This window comes from Amphimedon queenslandica, unplaced genomic scaffold (assembly GCF_000090795.2).
Source record: "Amphimedon queenslandica unplaced genomic scaffold, v1.1 AMPQUscaffold_13521, whole genome shotgun sequence".
In the NCBI taxonomy this organism is placed as follows: domain Eukaryota; kingdom Metazoa; phylum Porifera; class Demospongiae; order Haplosclerida; family Niphatidae; genus Amphimedon; species Amphimedon queenslandica.
This window is the reverse complement of record NW_003546243.1, coordinates 309,520-323,666: the sequence shown is the minus strand read 5'-3', so window position 1 is coordinate 323,666 and position 14,147 is coordinate 309,520. Positions and strand designations below refer to the sequence as shown.

The following is a 14,147-nucleotide window of genomic DNA, read 5'->3' as shown; positions in this document are numbered from 1 at the left end:
GGCTTAATTAAATTTTATTTAAATCTATGGTTGACCACACCTCCTTATTATTGTGCTAACGCTGCTGAGTGTATAAAAGTTCAAGTTTTGGTTTTAGTTCTGAACTAGTAGTGAGGTAACAAGGAGCCTTTTCTTTTAGGAGGCTCGGGATGGAGGAAGTGCCGACTAAACGAGGTTGCTGTCAGCGCTTTCTCTCGTCTCTCACGACCACCCTCAGACAATTCTTTCTTATACTTGCCAAGAACTTCTTACTCCAGGTGAGGCATTCGGTTTCTGTATAGAACCGAGTACTCCCTAGATCTTAAGGCAGCATCAACTAGTTATGCACTGCATTGTAAAACCTAGTTACCTGTAACATATTGACACCTTTGTTATTATGTTGATTTTAACCATAATGTATTATAAATAAATTGTATTTTTGAGTTATTTTTGGCACACAGTAGGAAAATCACATTGTACTCATACTATAGACCAGCATGGAAGTATAGTATAGTGTGAATGTATTGCAGCCAAATTGAAACCTGCAAGTACAAATTTCATCAACTTTGTGTGTATGTACGTGTGGGTGTGTTTGTATAATGACAATACTGGAAAATTAAAACAAACTTTATTCTACCCTAAATTTATTATTACACTGTGTATTGATTTGCCTTTTTCTTCTTTTTTTTAATATTAGATTCGTCGTCCAATTAGTACGGGCTTTGAGATTGTTCTGCCTATTCTTGCTGTTGTCTTCATTGTCGGTTTGAGGTTGGTTCTTACAATAGTCTCTCTCTCTATCATCTTGCTATGTCCATTCATTGTCCATTCATGTACAACAAGACTTCAATTGTACTTTAACCTTTTTTACTTGTACTGCACAAAAAACTATTGACATTATTATCAATGCGTTAAAAAAACAATAAAGATTTGTTTATACATATTCCCTTGGTTTATCATATAATTATCACTGGTAAATGGAATTGCAATTACATGTGGCAAGGAATTTTAGCTGTTATGATAGACTATGTACATGCACATTTATTATAGGCAACCATATGAGACTGTCACATGGTCTTAAAATAGTCCCCTGATTGAATTATAAATGCATGGATTGTTGTACATGAAGCAGTTGTGGTTGACCTTTGATTGCACTGTCTATGTTATAATTACATTATACATAATATAATGTACATAACACAGGCACAAGACTACAGGCACCAGACTAAGAACTTTATCATATTCATTCATTGCACCTTTTGATGCAATACAGGCACCAGACCAGAACTTATGATATTCATTCATTGCTCCATCTGATGCAATAGTCACCACTGGGGAATTACAACTTTAATAAAATTATTAGCTACTTTATAATTGCTTTATTTGACACCATTGTCTTCATTGAGTGTCCCTATTAGTGGGGCCCCACTGTATTGATAATATTACACTTACATGTTTATTGGTTACATTCTCTTCTCTCTACAGGTTGGGGTTGAATGCCTTACAGCCTAGTGATGAGTGTTTCAGGACATTTGATTCAGATAATTTAGAAATCTTTCCTTCACCATTCACAGTATATTATTCTCCTAACAACAGTGCTAGTAAGCTATTCCACTCCAACTATACACTTGCATGATCAACACACTCACACACCCTATGAGAGGCTTTGAATATCTTTATACTGACAAATAATAACAATTCTCTCTCTCTTAGCTCGAGAGGTAGCTACTAACTTGCGAATGCTAATAAGTTCTTCTTTGGGTGACTTGATTCCAGCATCAAGTGAAGCACAGATGGTTGAGATGATTAATCAAGCTGCTGATTCTGGTACACCTCAGTTTCAACGGGGGTGCTATATGCATGGACCAATAGGTACATAATAGCAACAGGAACTCACACGTACATGTAATGTAAACCAATAACATCTCTTTGTTGTTTATTCTACTCTACATGTTATGGCTTTATGGGCACATTTGGTAAATACTTTCATTTTAGGTATCTATTTTGATGATCTTGTTAGCAATGATATAGCTTATACTCTGAGGTTCCATCAGAACAACTCTTTCCTTACCCAGGACACTACTAATAACTTTCAGATCCTTGGAGCTACTGTCTCCCCAAAGTATGCAACAGTACATCATTAATGTGGGCAGGACTTATAATTTAAATGCTTATCTTTTCCTTTCTTTCCGTCTTTTCTCTTTTATTCAGTCCATATTTCAGCAATGGGTTCATGCACATTGAGAAGTTGATCAATGATGCTATATACATGTACAAGACTGGGTCAGAACTGCCAGTAGAAGTTAATGTCAGGGTAAGTTTGACCATGACACACAACAACCTAATCTCTCTCTCCCTCCCTCCCTCCTCAGCAATTCCCCTATCCTTCTTACCAACAAGATTTCTTTCTCTTGACTGTCTCATTCATTCTTCCTCTATTTCTCATTCTTGCTCTCATTACTTCCGCTGGGTTTTTTGTCAAAGTAAGTCGTCTTGTACACCTACTCCCACTCACTTAACGACCCGTAGGAGCTGGTCCTTGAGAAGGAGACACGCATTCGCGAGACTATGAAAATGATGGGACTCAGTAACTGGATACTGTGGACCACCTGGTATCTGAAACAGATCCTCTTCTATCTTCCTGTCATCATTATAATGAGCATACTCTTAAAAGTAAGAGAGTAGCAGTGACTTGACACAAGTAAATGACTGCCTTCATTTGGTTGTAGTATGGACGTGTCTTCCCAGAGAGTGATGCGTTCCTGATATTTGTGTTCTTCTTTATGTACATGATGGCTGGGATCGCTTTCTGCTTCTTTGTTAGGTAATGAATATACAGCAGTGGCATCTTGGTATTATTGTATGTACATGTAATATACTAAGTACTTTTTATAGTGATAAGTAGTACATTATTATAATGTCTTGTTTTTCTATTTAGTGCCTGGTTCTCTTCAGCAAGGATTGGTCTTTTTGCTGGATTCATTGCTTGGTTTTTGTTTTATATGCCTTACTTTTTTATTAATTATCAAATAATTGACCTGTAAGGGATTATAACAATATTCTAATACTAAAAACTCTTTGTTCTGTTTCCTCCAGAGGTACTAAGATTGGCCTCTGCTTCATTCCTAATACTTGCATTGGATTGGCAGCTAATGTCCTCACTGCCTTGGAGCTCCGTCAAGAAGGACTAACATTCTCAAATTTTGCGACTAAAGTCTCTTTGGATGACACGTTTCACATGGGCTATGTGATACTCATCCTCACTGCTGATATCATCATATACATGCTGCTTTACTGGTATGATAGGGAATGTTTTAGGGAATTAATAATTTGCTCTTGTTCCCTCTCTCTTTGCTAAAGGTATATTGATGCTGTCAAACCTGGCACCTATGGTGTTCCAAAGCCACTTTATTTCCCATTCCTTCCCTCCTATTGGTGCCCAAACAGGAAATCCTCACCACTAAAAGTATCGTGATTACAAGTGTGTGTGTGTGTGTTATTTATTAACTCGTAGGATGATGAAATTGAGGCTCTTTCAAATACAGCTGGTAAGGACTCTGCGTCTCATGAAGCTGAACCCAGTGATCTCTCCATTGGAATATCGATAGATAAACTAACCAAAATCTACAACAGGAGGGTACGACAATCACTTGAGAATCATGAAAGAATCTGTTTTCATTTTTGTCTCTTTTTCTTTCCCTCCCCCTCCTTTTTCCCTCCTCCTCCTCTTTCTCTCCCAGAGTTTAAAGGACAAAAAGTTGGCTGTTGACAATTTATCATTAAAAATGTTCAAAGGACAGATCACGGCACTACTTGGACACAATGGAGCCGGAAAGACCACCACGATATCCATGCTCACTGGCCTCTATACACCAACTGCTGGGAGGGCACTCATCAACGGACTAAGTGTTGTTGAAGACATTGATCTTATTCGCACTAACCTTGGGATATGTCCACAACACAATGTATTGTTTGATAGACTCACTGTAAGAGAACATCTCTACTTCTTTTCATTGTTAAAGGTATGTCACCCTACATCTCTCTTTCTAGTCTTGTACTTATTTTATAATTTTTAGGGTTGCCCGTGGAAAAAGGCAAGAGAAGAGGTCCCTGTGATGGTCGATGACTTGCTCCTGGCAGATAAGAACACTACGCAGTCACAGAAACTCTCCGGAGGTATGAAGAGGAAACTTAGTGTAGGTGTGGCCCTGGTTGGAGGGTCAGAAGTGGTTATACTCGATGAGCCTACGAGTGGTATGGATCCTTATGCCAGGAGGGCCACCTGGGACCTATTGATTAAATATAAACAAGGAAGGACTGTACTACTCACAACACACTTCATGTAAACATTATTAATAATTCATCTACATCTTAATATTCATCTTATTGATAGCATTACTGCATGTAATTGTATTAGTATGGCATATTGTATATTAACATTGTTATTATTATTATTATTATTATTTTATTATTTTAGGGATGAAGCGGATATATTAGGTGACCGTATTGCCATCATGGCCCAAGGGCAGTTGAAGTGTAGTGGCTCGTCTCTCTTTTTGAAGAGCAAGTAATAAACTTGGTTTATTATTTTGACTAAAGTATTACGTTATTCTTTATATTAAACACACAGGTATGGTGTTGGGTATCATTTAACGATGGTAAAGGACGAGAAATGCGATTCTGATGCAGTGTCACAGCTAGTGAAGAGTACCATACCAGGCAGTGAAGTTGGTACCGACGTTGGAGCTGAGCTGTCATTTATATTACCAGCACAATCCTCTCATCTTTTCCCTGACCTTTTTGACACTTTTAATGGTAAGAAAAGAGAACTGGGGTTCAATTTGTTTACAATTTGTTTCAATTTGTTTACTTTGGTCTAAGACTATATACATGTACTTGTATTCCTTTTCATTTATAGATAAGAAGGTCAGTCTTGGTATTAGCAGTTTTGGTATATCAGTGACTACAATGGAAGAGGTTTTCATTAGAGTGGCGTCAGAGACGGAGCATCTTCTGACCAGAGAATCAAGGTGATAATAGACCAGGCACACACACACACACACACCTACTCTTTATTGTTCATTACTTGTAGGTTGGAGCGTCAAACTTCTCTCCTTCCCCCACAAAGTCCTGTCTTTGCTAACGTTGCCTTAGAGCCTGGCCTAGATCAAGGTGGGTAGCTATTGTGTTGTCAATGTTATGGTTTCTTTTTCATGTTGGACAGTTGAGGAGACTCAGGTGGTCAGTATAAAGATGGGAGATACTGAGGAAGGTGAGAGGGAGGTGGACGAAGAGGAGCCGAAGAAGGTTGAGACATTTGAAATTGCTGTTAATGGAGAATCAGCAGAATTGACACAGGCACCAACCAGTAAGATACTTGTGGGCATTTACTATTGCTATAATGATATTGAACCATTTTAGTCTTTCCAATCCTTTACTCTAATTGTATTATGAACGTTTTCATGGCTTTCTCTTTCCCATAGAAATCAACACTGGTATCATACTTTGGTTCCAACAGTTTCTCGCCATCTTCCTAAAGCGTTTCATAAATTCATTTCGTTTCTGGGTGGCCATTATATGGCAGCTGGTCATTCCAATGTTGTTTGTTCTCTGGGGCCTCTTGGTAGCTGAGTTTGTCCCTGGCATTACCTCTGAGCCTCCAAGGAGATTAATATCTGTCTCCAATTCTGCCCCTTCTACTGAGAATATCACATTCTTTTATGCTTCGTTTCTACCTAATGGCTACACACAGAGCTTCTTCAATGTAAGTTATCTAATTGACAGTTGTTAGTTTCTTCATTGCTGCTTATTTTCTATTCGTTGTCAATTTCAGTTTTTTATGTATCAGTTTGATTCTTTCTTAACTCAATCCCTCTCTCTTAACTCTCTCCATTAGTCCACCAGTGGTGCAACTATCAATGCAACTAACTTCTTTGACTATACTTCAAGTGCTAGGACAATACGTGAGTCAGTCCAGAACTATACCCAAGGCTCTCAGTGTTGCAGTTATGAACATCAAATACTTGACAAGTTCTGTGCTTCAAGGACACTAGTTAGTACATATACATACATTACTACTCTAAGTGCATGTAGGTAAAGTTTGACAACTACTCAACTTTGTTAAATTAGAAAACAGAGTCTGTTAATTGCTTGTAGATTCTAATTAAATTAGAATCTGTAGTTAGAATGATGTACATGTATGCATGATTTATTATTATTATTATTATTATTATTGTTGTTGTTGTTGTTGTTGTTGTTGTTATTATATTAATAGGATCAGTTAAGACCTTCAGGAAGTTTTGCTGATCCTTGTAGAGACTCTGAGAACTTTGGCTACAAGAATTGCCTAGACTGTCTAAGGTATTTTCTGCTTCTCTCACTTTTCTTCTTTACTCTCTCTCTCTTCCTCTCATTAATATAGCTGTTGTCGTCACAGTGGTGCTGATGATAGAAGTATCTATACTCTAGCTGACACGTGTAGTAAAGAAGGAGCTACAAGAGATTGTCCTGCGCCTCCTCCAGTGTCAGTGTCTGATATTGATAACCCTATTGGTCCACTTGATGACATGAACGTCTTTATTGCTGAGCATTTGTTAGATGTCAGTGAAGGTTTCCATGTCTTTGACTTCTTTCTTAGATTCCAGGTGAACTTTTTCACTGCATTCAGACCTCCCTGTTCTTAGTCTATTATTATTATTATCATCATTATCATTATTTTTATTAATATTGTCATTATTATTATCATTGCACATTTTCATGAGTAATAAAATGCTCCCATCCACCTGCTACTGATAGGTATCATCTTATTTTTATAGGGTGGCTATGTAGTACATCCTCCGCCTCCTACCTACGCCAGCTGTGGTTGTCAAACTTCAAATGCAGAAAGAAGATGTGGTAATCTTATCTTCTCTCTTGATGATATAACTGTAGACGTTAACTCTACTGGATGCCCTTCTATACCGAACTTTACCCCTTGCACTAACCTCACTGATACTCCAACTGACGATTGGAACTATGAGTATAATGTTGGGATTGAGGTCTGTGCAAGTTCTTCTGCTGGTTGTAGCCCTTGTCAAATTGGGAAAGTAACCCAGCCACCACCACCGTTGGGTAAACCAACCGTCACTGTCTGGTATAATAATGAGGTTTGTTTTATATTTAGCATACATTGTTGTTGTTTATACATTGTTGTTGTTTATTATCTTGTTTATTTACTAGCTATACTTATAACTACATTGTGTACTTACAGTATATTCATAATAATTATGTCATTTGATGTACTGTTATCAATTGTGTATGTTTCTTTCTCTATAGCCATATCACATGGCAGCAGCAGCTCTTAATGGACTCTACAGTATATTATTAAAGAATAATGATAGCAGGTACACCCTCTCTGTGTACAACCATCCATTGCCTAGGACAGTTAGGGAACAGGTAATGCAAGACTATATATTTTTGATGTGCATGTACACGTGTGTTTATCTTTGTCTCTTCTGTTCAGGCTGCACAACCTGGTGATGTTTTTGGGTTTATCATTTCGGTCCTTTCTGTATTTGGGCTCAGTTTCTTGTTTGCTAGTTTCATCATTATCATTGTACAAGAGAGAGACTCTAAGGTTTAGCCAATGATAATGATACATCATACTCTTTACTCTCAATCTTTACCTCCTTGCTGTATCCCCCAATCTCCTTTAGGCAAAGCACCTTCAGTTTGTCAGTGGAGTGAGTCCTTCCTCGTACTGGCTGGCCACTTACTCTTGGGATCTCATCAATGCTTTCATTCCTTGTGTCATCACCGTCATACTCTTCTCTGCCTTTCAGATCAATGGATACAAGGGAGATAACATTGGAGCCATATTCTTGCTAATAGTATAAGTGACAGGATTTCGCTGCATTTGTTATTATTTTTACTTCTTAGTTGCTGACCTGTTGGGGCACTATACCTACCAACTACATCATGTCTTTTCTGTTTCTCAATGGTCTAGTTGCTTTCTGTGTCATGTTATTGCTATTCTTCTTTGTGTCACTGGTAAGCATATATTGTGTATAATTTTTTATGTACATGTATATAAAATTTGTACAAAATTTCAAAATAAGCCAGTTTTTGAAAGGACCCAAAGCTCTAGCCTGTGGTATATTTTCTGATGCATATTGATGTCCTTATGCTATAGAAAGTTTGAGCTGTTTTTGACAAATATTTCTGGAGTTATGAGCATTTTTTAGAATGAGCCAATTTTTGGAAAAAAAACCAAGGCTATAGCCCATGGTTTTTCCCAAAAATTGGCTCCGAAATCACCCCAAATTTTAATTACATTTTCTGATACATATTAATGTCCTTATGCTGTGTAAAAAGTTTGAGCTGTCTCCGACAAATATTTTTTGAGTTATGACCATTTTTAAAATGACCAAATTTTTGAAAAGAAGTGAAGGCTATATATGGTTTTAAATTGGCTCCCCAATTTTTCTGACACACACATTGATGTCCTTATGCTATAAGATAATTACTATGTATATGTATGTATAATGTATATGCACATCTTAGGCATTCTATGTTACAATTTTTGTTGTAACTAATCAAGATGACAAAGATATAATGCACTATATATTTCTACTCCATCCTCCTTACGCGTGAGTAATAATAATAACAATAATAATATTGGTTATAATGATAAACACTCTCTTTGGACCAAAAAACCAACAACACAATCTCATTTCTTTGTGTAACTTTTAGGTTAATTAGTGGCCTGTCTAGGATGTACGATAATCAGCTTAGGAGGGATAGTTGTGAGAGAAGTGACTTCACCAGAACGTATGAATATACACTCTCATGATCATCATAAAAGTACTTGTCTTTTTTATTTTATGCCTCTAGGATCTGTGAGGAGTCTAATATTGAATACACTAATAACATTTTTGATTTCTCTCTTCCCGGAATCGGTCACATATTTCTTTATTTGTTTATTGAGGGGATCATCTTCATTGTATTAACAATACTAATTGAAGTAAGTTGTCACATTCTTTTCTCTTTTGTGTTATAATATTGTTCTTTTAATTTTGTAGAGAGGTTTTTTCATTCCTGAGTTTAGACAACTCCTAATTCAAAAACAGAGAGCTAACACACTTCAAGAAGATGTGATTGAAATTCGTCCTGAGGTGAGCTTAATACTGATGCTAACACTGATATATTAACACTGTTATCCTTAATAGGAAGATGAAGATGTGTCTAATGAAAGGATCAAGGTCCTTCAAAAGAATTATTCAACTAATGATGCAGTTGTCATTAAGAACCTGTCCAAGGTATAATTAATACAATTATTATTATTATTTATTTAATTATTTATTATTATTATTATTATTATTATTATTATTATTATTATTATTATTATTATTATTATTATTATTATTATTATTATTATTATTATTATTATTATTATTATTATTATTAGGAATATAAGGATACAGGGGCTACACTGTTTCCATACTTGGCCCAGTGTGACGGTAGAAAACTAGCAGTGAATGGTATCAACCTGATAATACCTGCTGGGGAATGCTTTGGTCTATTGGGAGTCAACGGAGCTGGTAAAACTACAACCTTTAAGATGCTCACTGGAGACATTACGAGCACTGGAGGGACTGCGACACTTGATGGATTTGATATTAAGTGAGTATGGATGGATGGATGGATGGATGGAGGGACGTAGGATTAAGAGCACTACTAGTGGATGCATGATCGTACAGTACATGTGAGAATGTACATCTTTTCTCTTCATGTAGTACACAGTTGAGGCACGTTCAGCAGAGGATTGGATATTGTCCCCAGTTTGATGCTATCATTGAGAGACTAACAGGACGAGAGCTACTAACAATGTTTGCTAGACTAAGAGGAATCCCAGAGTCAAAGATAAAGGCCGCAGTACAGAAAGAAATAGATCGTCTCGATCTTGCCAAGTATGCCAACAAGAAATGCGGGACATACAGGTAATGCACTTTATATCACGTGACTCTCATGTGACTTACGGTATATCTAGTGGCGGGAACAAGAGAAAGTTGAGCACTGCCATAGCACTGGTTGGTAATCCACCAATATTACTACTGGATGAACCAACGACTGGAATGGATCCTGCAACTAGGCGATTCCTATGGGACGTATTGATTAATGTTGTAAAGGAAGGAAGGAGTGTTATATTGACATCTCATAGGTATAATGCATAGCGTGTGTATGGGTATGTTAATCTCTTTATATCTCAGTATGGAGGAGTGTGAGGCACTCTGTACTAGGATAGCCATCATGGTTAATGGTAATTTCAAGTGTCTAGGAAGCATTCAGCATCTTAAGAGCAAGTGAGACTTCCTAAGAACTTGTACTGCACAAAACAATTAAATACGGCCCACTCTTTTGTTAGATTTGGTCATGGGTACACAGTCCAGATCAGTGTAAAACCAACTGGTGCTCCTCTTCCTCCAGTGATAGAGCGTTCCACTAGCATTAGACGCTCTATTCGTAGTGGTGGTGATAGTGGACCTCGTTCTCCCACTCACCCTGAGCCGGCTGCCACTTCCCCTCGTAGAACTGTTGCTACTAGCGTATATGATACCAATCCTGTCCAAGAGTATATTGTTGCTACATTCCCAGGATCACTGCTCCTTGAATCACATCAGGTATACCAATAGTCTTAGCATTAGGATTTTAATTATTGTTGTTTTTTTTATTTATATTTCAATAATCATTATTTATTGTAGGGCTCTGTAACATACAGAGTGCCTGCTGCAGGAGTGTCTGAGTCTATATTGTTCCGTACTATTGAGCAGAATAAGGAAAGATTTGGTATTATTGATTACAGTGTTAGTCAGACTACTCTTGATCAGGTAAAGTTAATGAGTCAAAGGGCCACTCTATTTTGTACTATCGCCTTTTTAAAAGTTGACAATAATGTCTTGCTTTTTTTCTTGTTTTGCAGGTTTTTATTAATTTTGCTCGTGAGCAAGAGGAAGATACACAACTTTAACTGTTACCTTTTTTTGCTTATAACTAGTCTAGTTTTCTGTAGTACTTAAATTATGCAAGCAGGAGTAGCCTGTAATTAATTAAACAATAATCTTTAATTATTTAGTATGCTGTGTTTTGTGGTAGTCTATAGTTAAATGATTTTACATCTTTTTTTGCTGCAAACTTTTTGTTGATTATTAAGAGCGTTTATGTCATTTCCTTCAAATTGCTTCCTTCACTTGCTCTATAAATAGTGCTTGCTAGCTGGACTCCAGTCTTGTACGTCCCTTCAATTTCTGGAGCTGAGGAATGATGTTCCTATCAGTTCTCCTATTGTTTATGGTCACTGGTGAAGTTGTAGGACCTCGTAAACTTTATATCTTATTTGTGGTCTCTAGAACTGGCTCATTTGTCTCATCTGGTGTAATACCAATGGTTGACTATGCCATACAAGAGATTAACAATAGATCCAGCATACTCTCAAACTACACCATATCTTATGAAGAGGTACTGGACTCAAAAGTATGTTTATGTCATGTGTGTGATCAGCTTTTAGCTCTCTTTCCTTCTCTCTCTCTGCAGTGTCATGGTAGAACAGCAACAAACCTTTTCATGGACAAGTTTTTTGACAATCCCAAGTTAACATATATAGTACTGGTTGGGTGTGGATGCTCAGTAGCAACAATCCCAGTTGCACAACTCAGTCACTATTGGAACGTTCCACACGTAAGTAGCTAATGATAATCCAAACTAAATCAACAGTGTTTGTTTATGCTAAAAGATCACGATTGCTTCAGCTGCTAGCATTTTGGGCGACAAATCTCGTTTTCAAAGTTTATTTCAGATTCTTCCAACAATTGATGGTATACCTTATACCCTGACAGTCTTTGCCAAGAGGCTTGGTTGGAGGCAGCTTGCTGTAATCACACAGCAGGAGTCTCTTTTCATTGGGGTAAAACAGTATATGCTTCTTTTGTATGTTCATCATTCTATGTATATTATATAGATGACTCATAAGCTAAATTTGTTGTTTCAAGAGTCAGGGCTGATACTAGATGATTCGATCACTATAGAAACTGGAAAACCTTTACCAAAGGAAAGGCTTTTCAAATGGGTGGGTGCACTTTAGTAATGTGTAACCACTGCATTTTATGTATATGTCATAGGAGAATGGTTCAAGCCAGAGAATTATTGTTCTTTTTACATATAGTGCTTTTAGTTACCAAATAATGTGTGAGGTAAGGTTATGTACGAGGTTACTATTTTTAGACAACTCCATATTTTTAGGCATACAAGCGTAAAATGTTTTCTCCAAAATATGTCTGGATATTTTATGATTCTCCAAAGATTGATTGGTTTGACCCCAATATTACAAGATCTTGCAAACCGCCTGAGATTGACAGGATCCTTAATGGAAGTTTACTCCTTCTACCTGAAGCATATTCTCCTAGTACCAATAGTTCATATATATCTTCTAGTGGAATGGTATATAAAAAAGAACACTAAATATATATTTATATCATATACTGTGTCATAATGTAGAGTCCTTCCCGGTTTACAAAGCTTCATAGATACTTATTAAGACAGCCGCAGTATCAAGGCCTTCCACTGGTCGGCATAGAAGGTTCCGGATATGATGCAATATGGGCAATGAGTTTAGGATTGGAGGAAGCTTCAAGGAGAATAGCAGTTGGAAATGATAGTGGCTGCAAGCTCTTGCAAGGAGAACTAGTTCCACTGGAAGAGTTCACTTATGACAACCCAAAGATGGGATGTGTGCTTCAAAAGAGCATTGCCAGTGTCAAGTTTAATGGAATTACTGTAAGACAATTATATCTTGCTTATAATTACCTTTTAATTCCGTATTTCCTTATTATTTTTCATCCACTTTCACTTTATAGGGACCTTTTGAATTTAACAAGAATAGAACTAGAATAGGAAATACTATAATCATCTATCAGTTTTCAGTGAATGAAAGTGAGTTTATGTGGCCTGGCACATGATGAACAATTATAAAATCTGATTTACAGATGGTATAAGAACACTTAGAAAGCCAATGGTTAGAGTAGTTAACAGAGATGGCATTCGCAACAGTATCTTATTTTTCATCGAACCATTATCTACTTTATGGGGAAGTAAGTAGATCTCTACTAAATTTCAACCTTAGTATTTCTGTTGTAGAAATTCCATATGATGGGTACGCTGAAAAGAAGATAAGAGAATACAATTCAGCATTTGTCACAGTTTTTACTCTGCTTGCATCTGCTGGAGTCATGTTTGCTGGAGTATGTTTAGCATTTACCATCATCTTCAGAAAGAAGAAGTAAGAATCCTTTCTATAAAAGCCATTTGAGTGCTAAGTGTGGCACTATTTGTGGAATTATGTTTATAGGATTGTGAAACTCTCTAGTCCAAATCTTAACTATCTCCTAATACTTGGATCAGTGATACTGTACTCTCACATGTACCTCATCGTGTACTACTTCACTGGCTATGATGAGATAGCAAAGCAATCGATTCTGTGTAACGTACGCATGTACATTTTGCATTAACCATAGATAGAATGTTATTTCTCTTTATAGCTTTCTGTTTGGTCCCTTTCATTCGGATATTCACTCTGTTTCTCTGTAATACTGGCAAAGTCTGGAAGAGTGTATTACATATTTGCCAATCCAAGCAGCAAGAAAAAGGTCGGTATGCTAGGAGGTCTTTAAAGGTGTCTCATTTTATATTTTTTACTGGCAGTCAATCAAAGATTGGATGCTGTTCATTATTGTAGCTCTATTGACTGGAATTGATGTATTGCTCCTGATAATAGAAACAAGCACACGCAGTACAAGAGTAAAAACTAAAATAGTTCCTGATACTCAACAGTTTGAAGTTGCAGCACTGGTTAGTGATAAGGTATACTTTATCATTAGTATCATAATTCATTAGGATGGTACCCTGAAGAACTATTACTTTTTCTTGTGCGATCACAGCAGGATCTTTCTTGCAGTAAAGAATGGCTACAGAGTGCTCCTGCAGCTAGTTGGAATATTCTTTGCCTTTCATACAAGAAAGATCAAGATCAAAGGATTAAAAGAGTCCACACAGATAGGATACATCATCTATTTCAACACCCTTTTCCTGATCATCTTAGTGCTATCAGATTACGTTATAAAGTATTGTCATCATGATGT

The 14,147-nt window shown here is 36.8% G+C and overlaps 2 protein-coding genes across 2 annotated transcripts; both read left to right on the top strand.

Annotated features, from left to right (window-relative positions):
* Nucleotides 1-56: 56 nt before the first annotated feature.
* Nucleotides 57-11,191, top strand: LOC100639843 (ATP-binding cassette sub-family A member 3-like). Its single transcript, XM_020007966.1, has 41 exons — nt 57-257; nt 677-750; nt 1,465-1,580; nt 1,693-1,851; nt 1,975-2,101; nt 2,191-2,293; nt 2,352-2,462; nt 2,509-2,652; nt 2,709-2,803; nt 2,918-3,019; nt 3,076-3,276; nt 3,340-3,445; nt 3,494-3,616; nt 3,720-4,001; nt 4,056-4,321; nt 4,457-4,546; nt 4,610-4,794; nt 4,898-5,009; nt 5,072-5,151; nt 5,204-5,347; nt 5,463-5,743; nt 5,876-6,031; nt 6,254-6,339; nt 6,401-6,623; nt 6,795-7,124; nt 7,294-7,413; nt 7,481-7,594; nt 7,674-7,847; nt 7,897-8,007; nt 8,521-8,606; nt 8,710-8,787; nt 8,851-8,980; nt 9,039-9,131; nt 9,186-9,275; nt 9,425-9,639; nt 9,753-9,956; nt 10,007-10,177; nt 10,227-10,319; nt 10,382-10,637; nt 10,719-10,844; nt 10,937-11,191. Exons 1-41 carry the CDS (start codon nt 150-152, stop codon nt 10,982-10,984), a joined length of 5,913 nt encoding a protein of 1,970 aa, XP_019863525.1. The 5' UTR covers nt 57-149; the 3' UTR covers nt 10,985-11,191.
* Nucleotides 11,192-11,277: 86 nt separating this feature from the next.
* On the top strand, nt 11,278-13,902 carry LOC105316591 (gamma-aminobutyric acid type B receptor subunit 1-like). Its single transcript, XM_011411607.1, has 13 exons — nt 11,278-11,487; nt 11,548-11,691; nt 11,747-11,917; nt 11,972-12,079; nt 12,132-12,203; nt 12,253-12,450; nt 12,508-12,786; nt 12,867-12,942; nt 12,996-13,100; nt 13,147-13,288; nt 13,358-13,493; nt 13,548-13,655; nt 13,711-13,902. The coding sequence occupies exons 1-13, from the start codon at nt 11,278-11,280 to the stop codon at nt 13,900-13,902; spliced, it is 1,941 nt and encodes a 646-aa protein (XP_011409909.1).
* The last annotated feature ends 245 nt before the right edge of the window (nt 13,903-14,147 follow it).